Source organism: Tetrao urogallus (assembly GCF_951394365.1).
Source record: "Tetrao urogallus genome assembly, chromosome: 1".
Lineage (NCBI taxonomy): Eukaryota > Metazoa > Chordata > Aves > Galliformes > Phasianidae > Tetrao > Tetrao urogallus.
The window spans coordinates 157,951,520-157,977,325 of NC_136813.1; the positions used below are offsets into that span (position 1 = coordinate 157,951,520).

The following is a 25,806-nucleotide window of genomic DNA, read 5'->3' on the forward strand; positions in this document are numbered from 1 at the left end:
TGCGCACTTAATATTGTAATCCTTGGTGTTGGACATCTCTCCTTGTTATGTCCCTGCTTTGGTTGAAACCTGCACCAGGAGCAATAAAGACCAAAGCAAGGAAGAAAGCAAAGGAAGACAGAATTAAAAATTTGTAAATCCAGTAATAAAAATAAGACAAAAATATATAAGATGAAAAGGAAAGAGAAGAAAAGAAGCACTGTTCAAACTCAGCATCACCAAAATGTTTTGTTTTTTTTTTTTCTCTTTTTTTTTCCTTCATAGATGCCAATTGCAAATACAAGATGTCAAAATTCTAATGAATGTTAGCAAGGACACCAGAAGTCATCAGTGCAATAAACACCCAAAGGTGATTTAAATTGCAGAAGACTGTGCACATTTCACAGCTTAAAATAAACTGTGGCTTTGCAAGAAGGGCACAATCATGACTTTGCATATCTTACGTGGGTTTTATGGTGTGTTAGTAGCTAAACTCGCTATAAAAAAAAGGGCTTTCGTTTTAAAAGCTTATAAAGCACGATTCATAGGAGGGGTTGATGCCTACACAATTCTTTTAATCAACTTTTAGAGGTATTCATGCAGATGCAGATGCAGGTGCCAGCTGTTTCCCACAAGAGCTCTGGTACATCATTTACAGAGTCTCCGTCGCTCCTCAGGAACTTAAATTTTCTTTTAAGCTTGGGTCATTGTAGCTAGGGTCACTGCTAAATCCAGGTCTCAAGAATGCACAATACTTTTCACTTTTGGTTAGTCACCATCACTTCAAACCAGCATTCCTCTTTTGATGTAGTGTTTGGTCAGCTGGTTTTTGCAGAGTGCTTTTCCCCCTCAGTGAACGTACTAGATAGCCTAACTAAGCTTTGTGTAGGATTCTGCATTTTACAGTCAGCCTTCAGGGATGCTAAACTTCAGAGTAAGGAAACAGTAATTAAAAGTGATTGGGACAAGAAGCCCCGATACTAGGAAATGTGGACTCAATTGTCCTTGACACAGGCAGAACGAAGCAGCAAGATTTGGTTTTGATTATAGCTTTACTTGCTATTTTAATAAACATGAGCCAGTATTCAAACTTTTAATATCCTGCTGCTTAACTATTTCCAAAAAGCAATCCAGTTCTTTTAAACAGCCCTTGTTTGAAAATTTTAATTTGTTTGGCTCTGTCCCTGCCTAGAGAAGTTGTAGCCTCTCGGTAACTCTTTTATACGTTCACTTCCAGAATCACAAGCAATCTATTTTTTTCAACTAAGTGTTTCCGCATGTGCCAAAAGTGTCAGGCTGACAGCTTTCCTGCACCGTTTTATCTGGTTCCCACAGTAAGTATGAGAGACAAACACAGGAATGTGTCTAGCGCTGACTATGCCCATCAAGGATACAATGATACTTACAGCTCTTCCAGGAAGCGGAGATTGTGCACGGGGTTCGAGGGCAGCTTAGTAATGTTGTTCATACTGAGATCACTGTAGGGGAATACAGACAGAGACTTAATATGGCATGTCACAACTGTGGTATCCAGCTGTTCATTCCACACATTTTTAAGTAACACATTAAAAAAATTAGTTCCTGTGCCAGAACTGATGAATCATTATCTAGTTAGCACTTTAAACGTTCTACTTTTGTATGAAAATGGCTTTGTCAAAGCAATACAAGCTATTGCATGTTCCTTATTTCCAAAAAAAAATTTGGAATGTTTTATCACTCTCCATAAATCAGCTGGAATACTAAACAACCCTTTTAGGCTGCATAATTTTAATAAACCACTGTACTATATTAAAATTTATTTGGAGTAGTAAAGGAAAACTACTCTGATATTCATTGTCGTTGCACTGCAGCATACCGTAGGTTTACTAAAGCAGACAAGCAAAGCTGCACAGGTGCAAACTATTTGCATGATTCTTTACATTTCATGAGCATGGAAAAATAATGCTTTTGCTGTACAACTTGCTGTATGAGCCTACAGATTTTCCACGTGTCACATCAGGTGTCCCCAAAACCCAACCCACTTGTGTTAAATAAGGGACATATTTTCAAAAAATAAACATCGCCTTTCTACAGTGCTCTTTTTTTGCAGGTTCTCAAATTGCATTAAATAAGTGAAATGAACCATAAAACAAGGGTGTAATGTGATCCTTCTCTGTAGCACACTTCCTGGTGGGGTTCCACAGTAGTTCCTGGCACAGGAAACAACCAGCCATATCAGCTCTGTCAGAGATCATTCAGGCTATGGTTCAGGCTACAATTCATACAATAACTGCTTATTCTGAAGGTGTTTCTTCATTTTTTCCATTGTCTTGCCCAGCACTGTCATTACAGCTGACTTGCATTAGGAGTTAAAAATGTAAACAGACTGCATTATAAAATTCTACACGGAAGATAAAACTTATACAACTATGTCAGAATTATTATAGATGCTGTTAAAATAAAAATATCAGAGGACAGCATATTTTATGCAATGTTATGTGATCGTTTTAATAAAGCAATATAAACATATATACTTGAAAGCACACTTAAAGGTTCTAGCAGCTTTGGATGGTATTTGAATAACCTTATTTCTTCCAGCTGTTGGAAGCTCATAAGGCAAATAAGTTATCTGTACTTTGGTGGGTAGGCATCCTATTCCTATTCCTATTCCTATTCCTATTCCTATTCCTATTCCTATTCCTATTCCTATTCCTATTCCTATTCCTATTCCTATTCCTATTCCTATTCCTGCTGCATCCACTTTCTATTATTCACAGGCTGTTTCATACTATAGTATATACATTTTAGTCAGCATTTTTAATTTTGATGTTTGACCTTTTTCTGAATTTAAAAATGTGTAATTTAAAAACACTTCACATAGAAATTAAGAAATAAAGGGAATGTGTTAATAATTCACAACAATTATCAAATCACTATTGAGTAAGGTTTCTCTGCGTCCACTTCAAAATGAAAGTATAATTTCAGAAATGCACTTACTTAATTCATTCCTTACTGTAATTCTTTACCACCTAATTTTTCCATACAGTTTAGCAGATTATTAGCCTTTCACTTTGATAAGTGCTCAGAGGATTTATTCCGACAGAGGAGCAAATACGGAGATTTATTTGGCAGAAGCAAAACTTGCTCAGTGAATCATATACTACTGAATATGAAGACAACTATGGCATTTTAACATGGTTTCATAATGGAATTTCAACATTAGTCCTAATGGGTTTTTGTAAACATACCAAAACACATTTTAGACCCAAAAAGTCAGAGATAATGGAAGGTGAGAGTGATTTTTCTTCAAATAGGCAAGTATTTAGGGCACTCTACAAACAGCATTAATTAATGCTCTGGATGACTGACCAGGAAAATCTGAAGTCTATTTTTATAGTACATTAATTTGTATTAGTAGCAAGCAGGACTTGTCTGATATCCCCAAGACCCCATATCTCTGAACTCGTGATCCGTACTCGATAACATCTTTCACAGGCAGTCTGCAGACCAGACTCACTCTATTATCTGAAGAGGACCAGATCGAGAGACCACTTTGATCACATGCTTTGATACACAATCAGAAAATCAGCAATATACATTTTATTAAATGCATCTTTAGATCCCAGAGGTATATTTACAAAAAGCACCACTTATGCCTACTCTCTGGTCTCCAGAAAAGTTCATCGAGCATTGATGAATATCAATAGGGGCAATTATTTCTGCATAGAGGAATTCAGTGACACACCTTTGCTTCATACACACTTCCATGTCAGACAGCATTGTGTCAGACTGTCCCTCTGCTGCCATCTGTCACACAGCAACAACATGGAATGGAAAATTGATGGGAAGATTCAACCTGTATTGCCATACCTCTAACACTTACCTCTGATGTCCTAGACCAACATAATAAAGTAGGAGTGATTACTTTCAGAGCAGCCCTTGTGTGTCAGTATAAGTATGCATATTTTTAACATTTTTCTCATAAACAATTTGTTTTTTCCCAATTTGTTCAATAATGCCTTTCCGAGCTTGTTTTTAACACACTGCTAACTAATACACTGACTACTGCAGTCCGTGTTGTCAGTATGTTATTGTTGAAGCCTTAATGGTTTCAGAATCTCAGAAAGACTACTGCAGAGAGAGGTAATATCTTCTGATCAGGCTGATACAGCTGGAAATACTTATAAACTTTCAAACACAAGAATCAAAAACCTCTGCTCCTCCCAGCTGTACCAACTGGCTGATTAGATGACATTATTTCACCTGTATAAACCTGACATCACTTGCACTGCAGTAATTCATCTGCACTTATGGTTCCTAGATTCAGAGTACTCTTTTGGGTCAGAATCACCATGGATGCATTTCATCCAATTTCATTTGCTGAAGGAATTAAGGGACTTACAAGTCCCATGATCCAAAGTTACTTCTGGAGTGATGCTAAGAGAAGCGAGACAATCATGAAGAGTTAACACAATGCAACCAGCCATATCTCATGTGAGGATCACACTGTAAAGTTTCTGCTGCTGAGCAGAAATTCTTCATACTGTTCTAAAGACAAAAAATTGGAGGTTCTCAGCAAACTTGCCAGCCTTTGGATCATACTGCCAAGGTATGGTCTGGTGCTGGAACAGGCTGCCCAGAGAGGTTGTGGATGCCCCGCTGGAGATGTTCAAGGTTCATCAAGGTTGGATGGGGTGCTGGACCCCAGTATTAAATGGGGAGGTTGGTGGCCCTGCCTGGCGCAGGGGGTTTGGAGCTTCATGATCCTTAAGGTCCCTGCCAACCCAGGCCATTCTGTGATTCTGTGAAGACCTATCTAGGATGTGATTTATGACCACTAGATAGATCAAGCACAGCTAACAACCAGGAAGAGCAAGCTGGTAAATTGGAGGCTTACAGATTATGACTATAAAAGGTGCAATGCAAATGCAATGATTTCTTTCTGAAAAGTACATCAAACATTTTCTGATTTCTCCTTTCAAGGCTAGCCTGTAAAAATCAGTAATATGCTCTTACTGGAAAACTTAAGGACATTAAACGTGGCTTGTACATTGGGATTTGAACTGTAATGTTGAGAAAATATTAAAATCAAGGTACTAAGTCTCTTAACCATCCCCAGAGGAACTATTCTGTTTCTGTGTCAGATCAATTTCCCAATTTGCCTTGTGTGCTTGTGCATATATACTCAGCAGAAGCAAAACAGTTGAAACTGCGATCAATTCTTATCCAACTCAGTAGTCTGACAAGCTACCGTGATGAAAAACTTAAAATTACTAGTGTACTGAAAAATCTTTAATGAGTTGATAGACACAATCTTTCCTATATTCCACCATCAAATTACCTGAAAACTTCATTCATGTCAGTAAGGAGCTGCATCATTTAAGATATGTGCTGAGTTTTAAAATGCTCCTATTGTATAGCAATAGTATCTAATCAACATATGTGAAAACTAAGCTCAGCATGAGGTTAAGAACTGTGCTAGAAAGGCAGTAGGTTATTTTGAATAGTCAAATGAACATATCATCTCTTTTTCCATTAGCATTCCAACAGTCTATTTCCAACTGGTGTTTCTAAAAGCAACATACCAGCAAATGATAATTCCATCTTTTCAGAAGATAAAGATTTGCTTCATTGGCTGCACTGGCAACATGGCTCATTATAATGATATCTTAATTATACTGTGCCAATCAATCACCAGGTGTGTCTCTGGTGACTTGAGAAAGGAATCCTACCTGTCATTTAATTGTCAGGTGCTTCTGCAGCAGATTATTTTTTTTGAAGAACAGAAAATACTGTTTGTATTGTTGTACAAATTGCAACCTGAGTCTAATTATTTTTTTTCTTTTTTCTTGAAATTGGTGATGCTGTGAACAAACTATCAACATTTGCAAAACAGAGCTCAGAAGGGTAAACACACAGGTCTTTCCCCCCGTCCAAATTTTGCTGTCCACACATACATAAGCTGGAAAAAATATGCAGTTATCATCTTAAAGTGAGTAGTTCACAGTAAACTCTCCAAAGCCAGTAAAACAAGTTAAGTGAACTAGTTCTTAACATATGACAGTAGGGTCTGGAGGCCAAGTTACTAACCTGTTATTAGCTATTATTACAAGAGATGTTTCAGGGACTATTCACCTTGGAATCAGTTTTCCACATTGTTCTTATGCCCTTTAAAGGAGAACAAAAATCCATCTTTGGACATATACAAGTTTTCTGTTGGCTTCCAGCAACCTACTCATCTATCACTTGGTTATACTTCTATTATACTAATTAGTACAAACTTCTCTACCCATCACAGGGCTAATACAATAATCCAGGATGAAAGACAATGAATAATTTTTAACAGTTGTAATCTAATTTTAAAAAAATGATCAAGCCTTACTATTATGATTGCTAGTTATGCTTTCTGTAGTCCTGCCTTGCCCCAACAAGATGTATTAATAATTATTTTTATGGCAATCTTTGAAAGAGAAAGCACTCACATAAAAATACTGACAATAAACTGAATACATTGAGTTCCTACCAGCTGAGAACAACTTCTAAAATCAGGCCATTTCCTTAATCCATTTACAGCTAAATTGGACACTATCATATAGGTAGTGATGCAATATAATGAAAAGGAGTGAGAATTACTGCTTCTTTTCCCTCACTACGCATATCTTTTTACTGCAGTACGCTTGATTTCACTGTTGGCAGAACACTTTACCAGCTCCGCTGTTTGATGGAGGAATATGCTAGCTATTAAGAGCTTGCTGTCTGTCTGTTGCCACAATTGCTTCTCTATGTATATTAAAAATAACTCCACCTGCTGTAGTTACCAAAAGCAGATAAATCTTGTGAACACTGCAGCAGTAGTTTCCATTTCTTAACATATATTCCTATAGCACTTCTTCATTCAAGGGTCTCCATATGTAAATAGATGAATAATTATCATCACTTTACAGAAGGTAAACTAAGACATTAGACATGAGACATAAGACCATTAGAAATGGTGAAGTGATGTGCTGTCAGTCAAACTCAGTTGTATGCCACTGAGGAACCAAACACCAAGATGATTTTTGCAGTGTCCTTTCCATTAGATTCCCAATGTACCCCAAAGCATTCACACAGTATTCTTCCAAGTGGGGATGCATGAGCTGTGAACAGCTTTACAAAATGGCTACACAAAACCATGACCATATTTTCAGTCTAATGGTTCTGGATTATACTGTCTTCCAAAATCGACTTGCAAGCTGGTATGCATGTGTTTCCATGCTTAACACACCCATGGAGAGAAGCACAGGGAGGAGCCATAAATGTGAGTGCTTCCTAGCAGTTAAAGTATGACATTTCTTCTCAAAACGAGCTGCTAAATGCACCTGTGATTCTTTGAAGGCCTGCATAGCGCAACTATGATTAAGATGTGAATTTCCACCACATGGTTCACATTTGAAGGAGCAAACATTTTATTCAGAAAAATCTTCCAGATCATATCGGAACAGAGCTTGCGGTGAGTGTGTGTGTGTTGGCACCACTCCATGAGCTTTGTGCTAATATATGGGGCCAGTTTTCCCTCTGACCCTCAGTACTTCCCTTTCTTCTGCACACGAGTGGTATGGCTTCCAGCAGTGCATTTTGCTTAAAGATGATGGAACCTCTGCAATTTTAAATAGACACCTATGGGAAGGATCCTATAGATGGCTTGAACTTATGGAAGCATCAAAAGGAAGGTCAGGAGTGCTCTGTCTGCACTTCTCTGCTGCTGAGTGAATGTTGAGTAACAGATCCAGGCAAACCATGTTGATAGGCTGTGGCTGGATTCAACACAAGCTAACAGAACTGATGAAACTCTGTGGTCAAAATCTGAACTTCTTGACACCAGTCACTGGATTCCTCTAATATCACAGAAAGTAAAATGGTTCATCAGCAGCTCTTTTACCAATCTCATTTTAACCAGCATGCATTATTCCTGAATGTGGTAGGCTATTCTGTCATATAAACAGCCATCAAAAGCTTGCTTAAATCTAGACTGCAGAACATTTGTAAAGCAAACAGTACGTGCATGATTAATCTTTTCAGGAAACAATTTTGCCATTCAGTTTATCCAAGACTCCAGCAGAGGGAGCAGGGCAGTGCAAACAATTAAGGTCAAAAAGAAAGTAAAGATCAAAGATCAGATCAAACAAACACAGAGCTGAATTAATCTGACAAGTACCTGACGTTTTATTTTAGGTACAACGATTTTGGTGCTGTGCTTTTTTTGTGTATCAAATTCACAATGCTCCGTAGGTGAAATTACCCATGTACTTTCAAAGCTGATTCATGGCTCTTCGCTTGGCATTGAAGACTCAGTCTGGTAAGTAATAATTAGCAGGATAAGTTACAAGAACATTCCAACATGTCAATCATATACTGTACTTAACTCGTATAATTTACAGCTTAAATATCTAAAGGAATATTTTATAGCACAGGAGCCAGCAGGAGCAATTAAAAGAGGCTTGAATAGAATTCCTCTTCCTCCCATGCCCACAGATTGCATTAGCATGATTTTACTTTGTGAGTTATTACTTGTTTCTGCTGCACTAATTCAAATAGATTATATGAGTTCTGCAGACACTATTTATCTTGTTCAAATGCTGAAGACAATACACAACATGTTTTATTGCAATTTATGAAGAAGTCTACTACAATGTTTGTTCTGTTTTTTATCATTTCCTATTTGTTTATCAGGTACTGTTTATCTTGTTTTTGATGAAGGACAGCACAGTTAACTTCAGAAAAGTTATGTGTTAGAAGTGACCAAGTCTAGGAAAAAGTACTGGGGTCTATCTTAGTTTCATAATATTTTCTGCAACTCTACATTTTGCTTATTTTTACAACTATTTGATACAACAGTGCCAAAATTGAGAAGAATAGTCGTTTTTTTCCTAAAGTGGCATGTTCATTTATTTCAGAAAAAGAAGGCACAACTTTCTTTTAATTCTAGTTTTGTCATTTCATCCCTCAGAATTCAATGAAGTTATTTTTAACTTATGACTACTGATATGAGAGGAGAGGGTCTACAAAGTACAGAATACTTTGCTTACTGGCCCACTATACCCTGTCACCATCAGAAAGGAATTCAAAAGACACCTGAATATAGACCGACTCAAAATACAGATCTAAAGCCATGAAGCAAGCCATAGGCCACACAGCCAATTGGACTCCATATCAAGATGAGTGTAATGCACAGTATAGATCACAATATACAGATCAATGTTAAAACTCATTTTCATCAAAACATCCAGTACAACATCAGTGAAGCTGCTGAGAGTAGAAATGAATTAGGATCAGCCTGATCTCACTCATAACATGATACATTCTAAATAACTTCTGCTGGTGTTAATTTGCCCCAACTCTATTCCATAGCACAGGCCTAAAGATTTAACCATTAAAGAGCTCTGACAGCACCTACTGTAAATGCATTCTGGCTGTTGTGGAGCCTGAGTATCCAGAAATTTGTGCATGAATTTGTGCTGCATTTGGAACAGGAAATATACATGCTACACTGCCCAGTGCTGAGAGCCCCAGGTACAGGTGAGTGTGCTAGGTCTGGAGCTGGAAGCTACTTTAATCATGGGAAGTGCTCTCAGACAGGCTAATTATCCCTGATAGTGCTGGATGCTGCTATGATGTATTAATTTCTCAAGGTAGGGGCTCAGCACAATGTTATTTTCTGTAAGGTACAATAGCAGATCTATTCGATATAAACTTGGTATTCCCAATTGGTTTTAGCTTGGTAAAATGGCAAAATCTTCATTCAGCCATGCCAAGGGTTCATCTCTTTCATCCTAACTAATTGCACTGCTACTTTTACCATACTTCAGTTGAAATTTTTGTTATTGAAGAGTTATCTAAGAGTTTCATCAGAGTAAATGATGCTATGCTGTATCACAACTACTAGTCTGAATTATTCACATGATTGTATTTGTGCTGTTGCTTAGCTGAAATAATTATTTACAGAAGCTTCTCCTTATTGCATGGACAATCCAATGAGTGCCATATTACCTGCACGGTCTTTCAATCGACTTTCTTACCAGAATAATCACTCCTGATCTCCCATCCCACTTTCCTTTTAAGGATGTTTTTGAATCAAAGTTGCATCTGATCTAGATTAAAACAAATCCAGCAGGGAAATAAAAAACACTTTTAATGCAAATCAATTCTCTGATCTGGTTCATTGCATTGCTGCTCGCGCCACCACAAGAAAAAGTGCCGAGGAGAAACAAATGAGGGAGGTGAAACAGAACATTTTTTTACTTGGCCATTTTGGCTTAGGGGTGGTCTTATGCCTTGGTTGGAAATACTCACAATATTCTTCCGATATACAAAGCTGTGCATTTTTTTATGCACACATTTTCCCTTTCTGTCTAACAGAACCATCTCATGACTGACAGCCTCTTACAACACCTTCCACAGAGCTTTTTTTCTTACAAAGACAACACACTTAAAAATACTGCATTTCTTCATCAAGTTATGCTTTTTTTTTTTCTTTTTTTTTTTCTTTTTCTTTCTGAAATGCTCAAAATTCTCCCATCATCAGATACTTTCTGGTTGGTATAAAATACTCTGAACATAAATAGACATCAAATCCTTAATATTATACAGACATCATCTATACCTGGTCCACACACATTGTTTGCTTGTAACTGAACAGTTGTACTTCATGTCAACAAATACCTGAGGTAGCTGTAAGGAATTCAGTTCATGAAATGGGGCTGAGCACACACTAACTCACTATGCCAAGGGGAAACCTCCAGTAGAGACCTCACTTGTGCAGGACAGAGCTGGCATGTATTTTCATATGTTGTCATACCAGCACAGCCATCAGGGAAAAGGGCTGCACTGCTTTTTTTATGAACGTGCCTCCTCTTCAGATAATTTCCTTACCTTTCCTATTACTTAAATAATCAGAGCTGTACATGCAAAATTGATGCAGGCAAAATACTTCACAACTATTTCTACTGAGATCACTTGGTTTGAGTGGAGCTAGCAGACTGTGATTCAAACTAAATGATTCCTGTTTCCTTCCTTTTATTCACAGTGTTTATGCAATCTACTGTTTGGCAACCTCATTTCAAGGCCAGTGACCCACCACTTCTTGTGATTGTTACAATGATCTGCAGAAAATCTCTTCAGGATAAACAGTTAATGGGCACCCTTCAGCCACAGCTACTGCTACATCTTAGTTTCAAGTATCAAATACCAGTTTGGGATCTTCCTGGAGATAACACAGAGCAATATTATGAGACATCAGTAGGCAAAACAAATCTTTAACAAATGTAAACCAGCAAGAATTTACTAGCAACAACTGGCAGCAGAACCATATATACGCACACAGGTGCGTATATGACATAAGTGTGTTCCCTATACTGCACCTGTCCTGCTTTTTTTTGAACACAAAATGAACCTTCCAAGATCTCAGTTCTTTTCTCTAGCAATTCCAAATACCATAAAAATGCTGGAAAGAATCGGTCGTCCTATTATTTACATGACTTACAACTCACAGCACAGCAAATCAATGTCAGCACTGCAGCAGAGCCTGGAGGCAAACACCTGGCTCCACTGATGCTGGAAGCAGAGTTCTCACTGACATTCATAGAAGCAGGACATCTTCCTGCAGTGCCTCGTGCCAGCTTCTACCCAATAGGCAGTATTGCATAGCCAATGGAAATCGTGCAACAGCACATCTCTGCCTGGAGTAGTGATAGGGGTACTGCTGGGTTCACTGGGAAGATTGCTACCTATTTTTTTTCTAGCCCTTTTATTTTATCATTTCTAAAATCTGTTGAATTAAAGATAGAATGGTAAGGAGAGAGAGGCACAATATTAGCTGCTGAAAATCAAGATTATTGTTTTTTCCAGGTAAGAGGGTTCAGAAAATGTAAGGGGGTGGTTTATCTCAGTTTATTTTACTTCCATATTGTTCACCAATAAAGCCTTTATTTCTTTTCCTTGTAATGGCTGCTTCAGTTTACTTGGGTACTTATGTTTTAATTCCTAATTTATTTCCAAAGCAACTGATTGGGTCTGCTCATTTTAACTTTCCTCCTCCTCTCAAACCTTTTCTCGATTTTTGTCTTACGTGAGGTTCAGGTTTCCAGTCAGCTCTACCAGGAGCACAGAAAATCTACTCACAATGATCTACACTGTGATAGTTCTTTATAGGTGAAGAGGAATTAACATTTTGGAACTCAGCCTCTACGACGCTCTGTGAGATCTTCTCAAGGTTTAATTTACCTTGTGATGGTCAAGTTGCACAAGTGATCACTGCCTACCTGATGCAACTCTTCCATAAGAGGTGAGAAAAGGATGCTTGCTTGGGAATGACTCAGGTGGTAATGAAATATAGGACAGCAATAAAGTCAAAGCATTTGCGAAGCAGAAGCAGATCTTGAAACACTGGTGCTATCCTATTGCCCGCATTTTCCTGAGCCCAGTCAGCCTGGCCTTCTCTCCAAGGGGTGTTTAGGGTTGGTGGGATTCAGACTGGTGCAGACAGGTCTGTGCCCCACAGACCTGATACACGAAGAAACTACCCAACCCACAGGCTGGTGTGAAGACTTGTTAGGTGAGGGATTCCCCTCTCAGTCATGGTTTTGGCTTTTGGATGGCAGCATTTTCATACACTTGCAGCAGGCTGAAGATGATGGCACTGCATGGCTCTACATGCATTAACACCATTGCTATTAAGAGGACCACAGGCTCTGGCAAGTTCTTTTTTCTTTTGTAGTTTTATTAATTTCTTCAGAATTTTCATCATGGCTCCTGAGTATCCAGAACAGTACATAAAAAAAAAAAAAAAAAAAAAACAAAAACCAACCCAAGACTTCAAGCTATCCTGATCTTAAATTAAAACCCCTTTAACAAAAAACATGGTAGTCAAAGGTCTTTTTTTTTTTTTTTTTACTAACCTGGTTCCATAATGAACATTTTTTAATAAAGACATGTGGTTTGTAAATGAGCTTTTAAATAACTAAAGAAAAAAAAAGGACATAGAAGCATGTTTTTAAATGTCTGTGGAAAAAAAGACAAGGCATTATTTTAAGTAATTAAAATCAAAGCTTCAATGATTTGTCGTCATATGTATAATGTATAACATTACTTTTATTTAAAAGTTAGAGTTAGAGAAGGAAATGGTGAAATGGTAGCACATTAACTAATGCTATAGGACAGAGAGTCTTTTCTGGGCAATATTTCAATTAAATAAAATTTTCAAACTTGTATTTCACCATTTGCAGCTCACATATTAAAAATCTATTAGCAGAAAACCTATTGAAAAGCTGACCATGAGCACAAGAGACTTTTTCTAGAAACACTCCTATTCAGTTCTCATGGCGGAACAAAAGCAGATTGGCACATTTGGTTATATACAAACGCCCTTGAAAGGGACCTTCCCCCCCTTTCCCATAGCCACGCGTTTCAGGCTCTATATGTTGAAGGAAGGCAGTGAAAGGTTTGGAGGGGTGGGGAGACCAAGGGCTTCCACCAAGATCCTTCAAAGTCCTCGTCTTCTATAGTGGGAAGATTTCCCTCTAAATCCCTTTCAATAGCATATTGACGGCTTTGAAAGCTTAAATGGCATTTGTCAACCATCAGTAAATCTTGAAAACTGTTTCTGCAAATAGCCTAACTCTGAGTCTCAGCTTTTCCCATTAATCTGTACATAAGGCCACTGAAGACTTTTTCAGACCCTAGATAATGCCTGGATTAAAAGGTCCATTCAGAAGGGAAAACTTTAGCATTCACCTTGTGTACATAGCCATTTCACCAGTGGTATTCATGGGTTGTTATTTCAACTCTTCATTTGTCCTGCAAACAAGACATTTTGCCACAAAGCCTTGGTAGAGACATTCTTTAGTGAATTACTGAAACCTAGCCCCTCTATTTGTCATGGCTTGTTATTTTTATCAAGTGTAATCAGTTCAAATAGTAACCCCAGACTGACAACTTTACAATTACATTACTATTTTAAGAGTGGAAGGTATGTTTCTTCTAATTCAACAACAAAACAGATTAAAGCACAACCTGATTACTTCATCTAATGAAACAGTTTAACATTTCCCTTAATCAAAAGATTTTTTTTTGTTTAGAGTGAAAGCAAAGATAGAACTCTAATAATTGTAGCTCAACATTTTTACTTTCTATTATTTAATAAAAACTTCATGCATTTGCAAAGTTTAATAACGCGCACACTTCTATTTAAGTTGTTGTATGACCTATTAATGTTGGTGCTTTTTTTTTTTCATTTTGCAACCAGTCAGTGATACCATTTTGAAGGGTACAAAGCATCTAATTATTGCTACTATTAAAATAATCAAGATAAAATGTTTTTGCATCACGGAAAATAAGAAAAACAGAAACAAAATTGTAAGAGATTCCAATGACACAATGTTAGGCAGATTGTTTAATATTAAATAAAAAAAAAAAAAAAAAGAGAAAACACATCCCTGCCAAATTTGTCTTGGTCCAGATAGATCTCATTGTCTAAACAAATAGACCTTTTTACCATACTCAAAGTAGGGATCAGTGAAATTCACTGGACAGCCCTCACAAAGATACCCAAAGATCACCATTCTCAGACATAAGGGAAAATCATAATCAAATACTTATATGTGCAAATTTACATAAACTATACCTGAAGGCCAGTTCTTGCATCTTCTTTTATCTACCTTACTACCAACCTGTGTGGACAAGTGCCCCCCACTCTTTTTGCTATCAGCTGAAGAGACTTCATACTTTTAAGTATGAGCTGCAGCGTGGATGTGGCCTAAGAAATCACCCAGGCTCAGCCCAACTCACTGCAAAACTAATCTGAATTGTGTCACACTACCTAAGCAGCAGGGTTTTTCCCTGATCAAAACTGACCCCTCTCCATACCCCAACTTACTGTGTTAATAATATCACAATTATGTATTTTGAAGATTTCTAGAGGAACTATGCCAACGATCTCTTGGCTGATTAAATGTAAGCTAGGTCAGATTTTTATCTCTGGGCCACTCCGTGAAGTGCCTTAGAGTATCCTGTCTGTCCTTTAAATACTTTCCACATCACAGGGGATGTGCTTCCTGCACAGATCAGCTCTTTTTTTACCCCATGGGGATATGTCAAACAACCTGAAGTACCTTAACTCGCATGAGTTAAGTATGTGTGAGCAGCTAAATGCTGCATTAAAGTACAGAGAATCAATCTAGTTGACTAAACATAGAGCCATCTGAAATAGTCTAAGTTATGTGAGATATCCATGCAAGCCTGGCAAACATAACATTATGACCTACAAGACCAGCTGCCTTTTGAAGACACAGCTGAAGACCAGGCAGGATACCCTAAGGCAAACCAAGTGCAATAGTTACTTATGCTTTGGCAATTACACTGAATTCTGAGATTGGGATTCACACTGTCCTGCCAGGTAAGGTTAGATTCAGTGTTTTGCTGATAGTTTCCAGATGGTCAGAACACAGGCAGAGTTCACACCTCTTTCTAAAAAAAATCTGTGTAGATGTTACTCCAAATGCATGTTGAATCCTTTGGGACTAGAAATGAGTGGTATCACAGAAGAGTGAAGTGTTCCTTGTAAAACTTTATCTGTATCACTAAAAGAGTTGAATTTCCAGATTGCCATGTTATTTAAAAAAAAAAACACCTTGGCTTTTTGTTGGAAGAAGGATGACTTTCAGAACGAGGGCCAGTGTTTTCTGCCTGTAGGAGTCATAGATCCTTTTATTTCCTCACAATTTTTATTCTAAATACTCCATGGACTTAGGAAGCTAATTTCTATGCAGCTCAGAAAAAGGGAAAAAACAACCTCATCCTTTCTCTGATTTGTGAATAAAGAGCTGTAAGCATCTGTATTCTAGTTTGCATTGTACAGAAAATGTGATATAATTCTGAGATATAAGTTCTGAGACACAATTGCTATCTCTTCTCTTGGAAGAGCCAGATGTTCATCTTCTGTCCAGCAATAACCATGAATGATATACATTGGCAGGGATGGTGGTGGTGAAAATTTTCTGGGCAGGAACATCTTATCTGACTTGAAGTAATTACATGCTTACCACTTCTTCCATCTAATTTTTCTTTTTATACAGTAATATTCAATTATGGAGTAGTTTTCAAAAAAATCCCTAAAGAAAAAGCTACTATTTAGAATTTGAAGAGGTTGTAAGAAGAGAGGAACTGATCTTGCTGTGGCAAGCATGGTTGTGAAACTGAGAAGAAAATCCAGGTCTGATTGTCAGATCACCTATGGGCTGACACTGCCTCCTCAAGTATAAACAATAAATTTTCCCTTGCTAACCGCAACTCTCAGTAGTGCCTCAATGAACGTATCTACATTTTGTTGCAATTCTTCCATCAGTTTTTATTTTTGTGACCATGTTCTCACGTTCAAACTAACATCGTTTTTGCAGCTGACATAACATGGGTTGGGTACAAGTACTGCAGATGTTTACAATGCCAACATTTTGTAGAAGATAAAAACTCAACCGAAAACTTTGTTATCTACTTCAGTTTAAGAGTGACATCATACAGAAATATACTTTTTTTTTTCCCCTCACAAACACTATTCAGTGCATCTTGTGGCAGGGGAAATTAATTTTCCAAACTCAGTCTTTAAAGGATATTATTTTTTTTAATAGGAGCGTCTTTGAGACAGAACATATGCCCCATTTTTTCTATCCACACCATAAAATGGTTTTCCCACTCATCATAAATAGCTGTTTTGGGTTTTTTTTTCTTTCCCTACTAAAGATTTTATAGGGCCTACCTCTGTATTTTAACTGTACCTGACATAGTGGATTCACAATCCTGATTACGGCCGTGGACTGTAATATAACTGAAACACAAATGATAAATAGAATCCTTATGCTTATCTGACTTTTAAATATAACTTTCAGTATATAAAGATGTAGGTGGATGGAATTATTAAGCAGGCTGGCCGTAGCTGCTTGCTGAACTACTTGATTCTGAAAAATGGGGAAGCCTGAGGGAAGATCCTTAACATTCCTTTAGTACAGCCTAAGGTTACATGATTTTTCTCTGCATTACTATTGCATAGCACAAAAATATATGTGCAAATGCGAGGCCCTAAGGTTCGTCTTGGCTCTGCAAGGAAAGGGCATTTTAAACTCCAGTGCCCTCCACAAAATACATTCTATATCCCTGTAAGACACATTTGTCAAAGTGAGATAGCTAAACACTGAAGAGAGCAGTTCAGCAATTTCTTCTAAGTCATGTGTGATGGACAATTTAGAGATCTGCTTACAATAGTAGGCATACTACAGACAGAATCTCAGACTATTGATTGGCAGCAAGCTTCCAAAATGAGAGGTGCATATATTCTTTGAAGGCATCTTAGTATAATACTAGTTAGGCTGGTTAGTAGGTATTTCCAGAACAGCCTTCATTTTAAAGACAGGGATTAAAAGTGAAAGATTCTGTGACCCATGGACTTCATTCAGTAAGATTGCATGAGTGACAACTGTTTGTCTGGGTTAAGACTGCAGGACCATGCCCTGGCATTTCATGCTGATTGCATGTTAATGGTTTTAGAGCGAAACTTAATCTCTTTCAGGGCATCCTGATTTATAGTTAAATACAATAGTTGAAGCCAAGGAGAAATAGAATAACATCTCCCAGAAAACCTATCTGAGTTCTGCCATACCACATGCATGCGCTCGGCTGACAGCCACAGCTAGGACTGCAGAGCTACTACCTACCTGAATCGGGAATCAAGATGTCCAGCAATTTGGCGTAGGCTATGGCTTTTTCGCTTTCACTTTGTGGGATTAAAAACCCTCATCTGTAAATCCTATGTCAGCAGTAGATCCAACCTTTAATTAACTACTGAATTATTCTACGATGACTATGGAGAAAGACACCAAAATGCCTTGGGAAATCAAACAGCATCCTTAGAGAATAACAGATGCACTGTTTATGAGGGATAATTCTTTCCCATAAAGGAGAACAGAATTTAAATATTCCAAAACTCAAGTTAAACCGATCTTCAGAAACTATTAACTGCACAGCATTACAGATCACAGGGTACAATGACACCCTGGCCCACAAAACCACCTTAATCAGGGCCTCTCTCTCATGGCACCATCCTATTTTCAAGTAACAATGCTTTCAAATGAGCCGAAAAGATGTACTTTGCTCCCACCATTACAATTTCTGCTTTTCCTTTCTTCACCCCTTTCAAAAACATGAAAGCATTGGATTGCTAATTACTTTTATCCAGCCTATAGGAAAATTAGTTTATCTTCCTGATCAAAGCAAATTAGGCAGATCATGGCTGATTAGAATGCAACAGTAAAATCTCCATACTTTCTATTCCACCCCCTTTTCTCTCAGAAACAGGGCCTGTGTCAAATATGTAGGTATTTCCCACGGCCAGTCTGGACTCTGTTTCCAACAGGCTCTGAGGCTGGGACAATGGTTCTTACACAGACACTGAAGTTCTTTAGTTCAGTCATTGTGCACGGAAAGAACTGGTAACCCCTCAGTTAGCATTTGATGAAACATCTAGATTTACATATTTCCCTAATTGCATTTTTTGAATGTGAGTGAGATTTATCTGACCAAAGTTAAATGCTTCCTTTATTCTACTACCCAAAATACAAATCTATACACTGCAGGCAGAGCTGCATTTGGTTCTGACCCCATCACTACAATTTTGATTTTCACTACAGTGGGACGAAGCATTGTCTACCTTAACTTCTCATAGCATAACTTAAGAAGAATGGCTTGGTTAGATGCTTTCAAGTTCCCTGCTACATTACATTGCAAAACTGGATGTTACTCCTTCTAAGTAATTGCTTTAAGCAGCACTTTCTACCACTCAAGTATCTTACGATTCACTTTTTGCCTTTCATAACTTGTGTTCTACGGCTTTAACAGATGAAAGCCAAGCTATACCGCTACTTTATTTATAACCAATTACTATAAATTAACAGTAAATCTCACATTTAGCTCCATTTAAACATCACTATGCAGCTGCCCATTTGAAAATAAAATGGTTGCCTTCTTTCACTTCAGTGGGCACAATACAAAACATCCATTGAGCTATTCCTTTATTGCAGCTGCCAATGCCCAGCCGACTTTTAACAAACCAACCAAGCGTAATAACAATGCAGCTGCAACATTTTATGGTATTTCTGTTAGTTCTCTTTTGAGACTGAAGGTGTTAATTAGGAATCAAAGAATACAACCCTGCCAGCTTTCTTTCACAAACTATGCACTGGCCACTGCAGTTTTCAGAAGAAAAATAAATCTAATAAAGGGACAAAAATGTTGTTTGTCACACCAGTAACGTGTATTTAAGACCCTTTGATCATGAGCTTTTTATGTAGTCTTGTCAGACAGGCTGAAAATATTTTTTCCTCTCTTTTCTCCTTTCTTTAGGCTTTTCTGAATACTGATTCTAGGGTTGTCTGGCAAGGTGAAAAACCCGATAGGCACTGGAATGCTCTACAGGTTAAAATGGCTTTGCTAAGTAAGCCAGCCTTAAATCAGATCAAATCAAAACTGTTCACTTTTTTGATTCAAGTGTAAATTGTTTTGGAACACAGATGATCTGTTTCTATTATACAGCTTACTAGTTCCATCTATCATTTAATATTTCAGACATTTTAGTGGCTGTGTTTAATATTAATGTATCAATTATTTTGTGGAATCTCATTTTAAATTCTCAAAAATGAGAGTTTGCTGGAAGTTGTAAAATATCCATTACATACATTTTTTTCATGTGTACCATAAGATATACGTATGCTATATTTTATTTACACTTACTAACTGTAATCGTATTAGAGTATCATATATTCAAAGGCAGCAGCATGAAGTCATTACCTTTAATCTTTAGTCAAAGTTAAAACCTTAAAATAGGTTTATGAAGTTAGCACAACTGAGAATTAGTCAAGCTTGCTAGCTTACGCAGCAAGAGCTTTCACTCTTGCCAAAATCGTGCCAAAATCCATTAATCTTGCCAGAGAATGGCAGAAAGAAGTTCTGCTTGTTGGTTTAATAATAATGAAATGTACATGCTCTTAAGGCTACCTGCAGAGTCTTCTGAACTGCAAAACAAATAACGTCAATTTTAAGAAATACTTTTTACAAAGGGATATATAACAGTTTTCTTTGCCTTAAACACTATGGAGGAGGCTTCAAAATACAGCTTTGTTCATCTTGTTAGACTTTTAATGCAAACCCTTACCATGTTATATATATATAAATATATATAAAATGTTATTACAAAATATATTTGGTACAAACTTGATTTATATGCTTTGTTACCTGACATAGCTATGCCCATTTTCTTCTTTCAGCATAGAATCTCCTCATACAAAAGCAGAAGAAACCAAAACAGACTTTTTTTGTAAGCTGTGAAGAGTAACAGATTTAGGATTTCCTGGAAAGACAAGTTTCCTACGAAGAAAAACAATTTAGATGGAGAGGTGCTCCACGAAAAAGTGCCTTCTATGGTGCCAGCACGTGTCTACATTAGCAGGTCTTCTTCAAAGAGACTGCCAGCCACATTTAAACAATATAAAATATAAAAATTAATGTAAAAATAAATATTCTAAGTCCCAAATATTTGTAAGAACTTCTTTCTCAATCTGCATACAAACACAGAAATATATTTGTGTTCTACCAAATGTAACTTGCAAAGGCAATCTTCTGATATCCGTTCTTTGTCTTATCTGATAACATCATATAAAGTGAGATGAAATTCAGACAGAATAGCTACAAACTTCTTATAAACAATCCCTTCCTAGATCTGGAATAGTAAGCTGAGAAGTTTGAGTAAGCTATTAGCTTTCCATTGTAAGGCATCTCCTTCCTATTTTAATAGTTTAAAGATTGAAGGGATAAAGATCTTAAAAGCAGTACTATCACTTTCAGATGCAGACAGCAAACAGAGGCTTACTGGGAATGGATCTGGCATTGAGTAGATAATATGGAGGTAACAGTCCCCACATTTGGATTACTTGATATCACACCAGTTACACCATGATCTGTCTTTCCTTCCAAACACAAAATAGGTAGTTCTGTATCTGTGTCCAAAACTACATCATTGCCTAACATACTAGAATACATGATACACTGGTATCTAATTAATCTAATAAAACTAGTCTATCTAGTAGAACAACAGAAGTATTTTTCCTTTGACAAAATGAAATATTCAGATACTGATAAGAATGATTCCTAAATCATAGAATGTCCTGGGTTGAAAAGGACCACAGTGATCATCTAGTTTGAACTCCCCTGCTATGTGCAGGGTTGCCAACCACCAGACCAGGCTGCCCAGAGCCACATCCAGCCTGGCCTTGAATGCCTCTAGGGATGGGGCATCCACAACCTCCTTGGGCAAGCTGTTTCAGTGATCATCATCCTCTGTATGAAAAACTTCCTCCTAATATCTAACCTAAACCTCCCCTGTCTCGGTTTAAAACCATTCTCCCTTGTCCTATCACTATCCACCCTTGTAAACAGCCGTTCCCCCTCCTGTTTATATGCTCCCTTCAAGTATTGGAAGGCCACAATGAAGTCTCCCCGCAGCCTTCTATTCTCCAAGCTAAATATATCTTTATATATTTTACACTTCATATAGAATTTATAAGCTTCTGTACAGAGCTTCTGCACCATATGGAACCATTGCAGCTGAAAGTAATTAACCAGAAGATGCAAGTATTTCCATTGGCTTGCATTTGTTCGTGTCTAGAAAACAGACAATACTATGTGTAATAAATCCAATCATTTTAACAGAGACTTCTGTCTAGAACTAGCAAACCTTGTTGTTGTTGGGTCTTCATGCTCCTGCTTAACAGTTCTGAAGAGTGAAGCTGCTCCTAGGACAGCTATGGGATAAGCTGCCTTTAAGCGTTTTCTATTTTCTCTGTGAATTGTATTGCTGTCCTAAGTAACCTAAATTGGGAAGGAAATATTAGTTGTAAAAAAATGCAGAAGAAACCTCTAGCTTTCCCTGCCAGACCTGGCTCTTAGAAGCAGCATAAGCTTTACTCCAGTATCCCTTATAGAACTGTTCTTAATCAGTATTCTTAATCAGCATCTTTCAAAATCAACTGCATGTTGTATTTTGTGAAATACTGAAAGACCAGCATGAGGTACAGAATTGGTATTAAAATCAATCTTGTATTCATTTCAGAATATAACTCAGCCTTGTGTATATGCTTACATCTCAAATGTTTTTAAACACAGTGTGAATCACAGAATCACAGAATCACAGAATTGTAGGGGTTGGAAGGGACCTCCAGAGATCATTGAGTCCAACCCCCCTGCCAAAGCAGGTTCCCTACACCTGTTTACCTGTTTTTTGGAGGTTTTTTTGGCCATTGTTTATGAACAGCATTTCATGGTCAATCTTGTTCTTTCGTTTCTCTAGTTAAAATTTTTATCCACCAATTTAGTGTCATATGTTAATACTCCGATGTATTATATCAACGCAATTTGTGCTCTGAGTGCTTTTCAGCAATTTTAAATTAGTGTATGATCCCATGGCAGCAGAAGACAGCAATTAAGCTAACCATCACCTTGCCTATTACAACATATAACTAAGTAATTTTACTAAATCCAGTGGTCAGAAACAACCTTGTCAACAAGATTGTAATGAATATTAAATAAATGAAAATGTTATCAGGAAACAGCATTCATGTTTTTACATGAGCTGCATTATCTATTCAGATACATCTTGATGTAGAAGTAAAGATGAAGTTTGAATTTATAAACATTGATAGGATTCCTTTCTCCACATTTAGATCCTCATGCATTGAGATCATAGAGTCACAGAATCTTTTGAATTGGAAAGGACCTTTAAAGGTCATCTAGTCCCCCTCCTCTGCAGTGAACAGGGACACTCACAGCTAGATCAGCTTGCTCAGAGCCCTGTCCAGCCTGACCTTGAATGTCACCAGAGGCAGGACATCCACCACCTCTCTGGGCAAACCAATTTCAGTGCTTCACTACCTGTCTAATAAAAAACTCAGCCTCAACTATTTTTTTTGTACTTGCCCTGATGTTTTAGAAACTATTCAAAGCTCTTTTAAGTGGAATGAAAAACATATACATATTACATCATTAAATACTAAAGAATGATACACTCTGAAACCACATTGTAGAATCATCATAGTACACAACTTCAAAGCCTATTTTTTTACTATAACTACTGACAAATTCCACCTCCATCAATTTCAACTACATCAATAATTCTGCCATAGTATATAAAGAAAAATTCTGAGTTCCCTTTGTTCTGTGTCATCCTCCCCACCTGGAGCAGCCCTGGGCTGTTTCTTTCAATCCAGCTTGCACAGTGGTGAGCCACGTGTTCCCAAAGTGCACCTGAGGTCACTGCAGTAGCAACAGGCCTTCTCTAATTGCACCCAAGGGGACCAATGCAGGAGTTTGCCTGTCACACTGCTGAACACCTCAGCCTGTCTAATAAGCCGGGAGCTGCTCCATCAGTCAAAAAGCCTACAAATATACCAGATGTTTGTCAGACAGTGTCACACTGGAGAGTAATGGTCTGAGGCATTTTGTTGCGATGGACTTGGTGGCATGGAGGAGCACTCAGACTGGAGTCTAAATGTGGCAGTAAATATTAGATTACCAAATGTTTTATATTTTCAAATTGCTTCAGATGAACAACACTATGTTGCTGTCAGCAAACAACAAATAGAAGGCATAGTGCACCTCTGATTTTATTTCATACTTTTACAGCTTGATATGTATTTCATTTATCTTTAATTTTAGTAATGGTGACTGAAGGAACAGAAGTATAGTGCTACATATAGTTTCTTTTATGTCTTCCTGTTATTGTTCTCCTGTGGCTAGGACAGCCAGCCATTAGTGAATGCATACCGTTACACGATGATACACTTATTTCCTTATGGTCTAATCTTGATCAGAACAACCGCTTTAATGCTATCTTATGAAAGCTGAGAACACTTTCAATGGAAGCCCTCAGTGCTGTGATAAACAAAACCACTAATGAATATAATTTACAATTAATTACTCTTGTTGTGTTCTCAGGCAGTTATTCATTCACCAAATATGAAAAACAAATCCGTTTGCATACTCAACACATAGTGATATTTGGATAAAGATTAGACTCACTGCGACCCAACAGAATGTACTACAATAGAGCTAACTGACATTCCGGGAGCTCAATCCATATAATCACAAGGAGATGCTATTTTAGCTTCATTGGGAACTGAACTGCTTCATAATTAGTTTTCATAAGCCCTTATCAGAACAGATTAAACTAGTAGCATGTTGACAGCGTGCAGCATTTTCCTATATGCTTCCCACACAGAGATATAACAGTGAATATAATACTGTCCAGCAAGTTTGGGTATTGCAAATTCTTTATGAAATCTGATGCTCTTACAGCAGTGCCCCATGGTCAGACAGGCAGCAACACAGAGCTACATGCCTGCAAGATGCTATTGTTGTGATTGATGATAAATGTAGAAAACAGACCACATCTGGATTCAAGTTTACAGGATTCTTCACAGATGACTGGAGATAGCCATTAAAGGCTGAGGCACCAATATGTGGACAAATGTGATTTGATAACTCTATTTGGTGGGATGATATCTGTCCATAATAAATATAACGAAAGCATCATGGTGCTACGTAAGCATCCTCTTAAAAAAACAAAAAAAACAAAAAACCATAAATCCGTTGCATCAAAAATCTGAATGCAATCACCAGCAACAGAAAAGACTGAAAAATAAAAGAAAAATCTCACCTTCCTCAAACTGCTGGAAAATCTGCATAGCTGATCACAACTCTATGACACAAAGAAACTTTCACAGAATCACAGAATTGTAGGGGTTGGAAGGGACCTCTAGAGATCATCGAGACCAACCCCCCTGCCAAAGCAGGTGCCCTAAACCAGGTCGCACAGGTAGGCCACAGTACTCCAGATGAGGCCTTACCAGGGCAGAGCAGAGGAGAAGAATCACCTCCCTCGACCTGCTGGCCACGCTCTTTTTAATGCACCCCGTGCCATTGGCCCTCTTGGCCACAAAGGCACACTGCTGGTTCATGGCCAACCTGTCGTCCACCAGGATGCCCAGGTCTCTCCCTGCAGAGCTCCTCTCCAGCAGATCTCCCCCAACCTGTACTGATGCATGCAATTCTTCCTCCTTAGGTAGAATACAGATCCTGGCAGAATACACATCCTGATACAAGCAAGACAGTGCACATCTATTTTTTTTTTCCTTAAAATAATTTTGACTTCTATTGGTTTCATAGACAGATACCCTGCACAGTAATGACTTTTCCTTCAAGAGCTACCACATTATGACTGAATGTTTTAATTTAATTATATTAATACTTTTCTAAAATCTATGAATTTTTCAAACTGAATTTGTGTTAGCAATCCTAATTCTAGAGAATCAAGTCATCTCCATCAGTATAAGCAAAGAAAAGCCTACCTGAGTCTTCCTTGGCATAAGCATTAAATTAAACACATGGATGGAGTAACACGCAGAGATAAATCTGGCACTGGGTTTTTTTTCTCCATTCCCTCTGATGATTTTTTTTTTAATATTTCACCCTGAAGACCCTAGAAATACTGTTAATATGATATTCTCCTACATATATCAGTTTCTACACAATGTTGGTTTTTTTTTCTATACCAGATTATTTTTTCCCTTCATCAGTATTCAGCAAGTGTTCAGAATAAAAATGCATCTACTTTGAGATTTCCAGAATCTACTCTGCTACCCTCCTTACCATCTCTGGTCTTCAGGCAGACAGGATGCTTGTCTTGCCCTTTATTTTCACATCTTCTGTCTTAGTCAGAAATGT

General features: G+C 37.6%; 1 protein-coding gene across 1 annotated transcript in view; it reads right to left on the reverse strand.

Moving 5' to 3' along the window:
• Positions 1 to 25,806, reverse strand: part of LGR5 (leucine rich repeat containing G protein-coupled receptor 5) — a gene marked incomplete at both ends in the record, with an annotated part of 84,687 nt that overhangs the window by 50,100 nt on the left and 8,781 nt on the right. Inside the window, one exon of the mRNA XM_079538246.1 lies at positions 1,386 to 1,457. Within this exon, the coding sequence (XP_079394372.1) occupies positions 1,386 to 1,457 (72 nt within the window). The remainder of the gene's footprint in view (positions 1 to 1,385; positions 1,458 to 25,806) is intronic.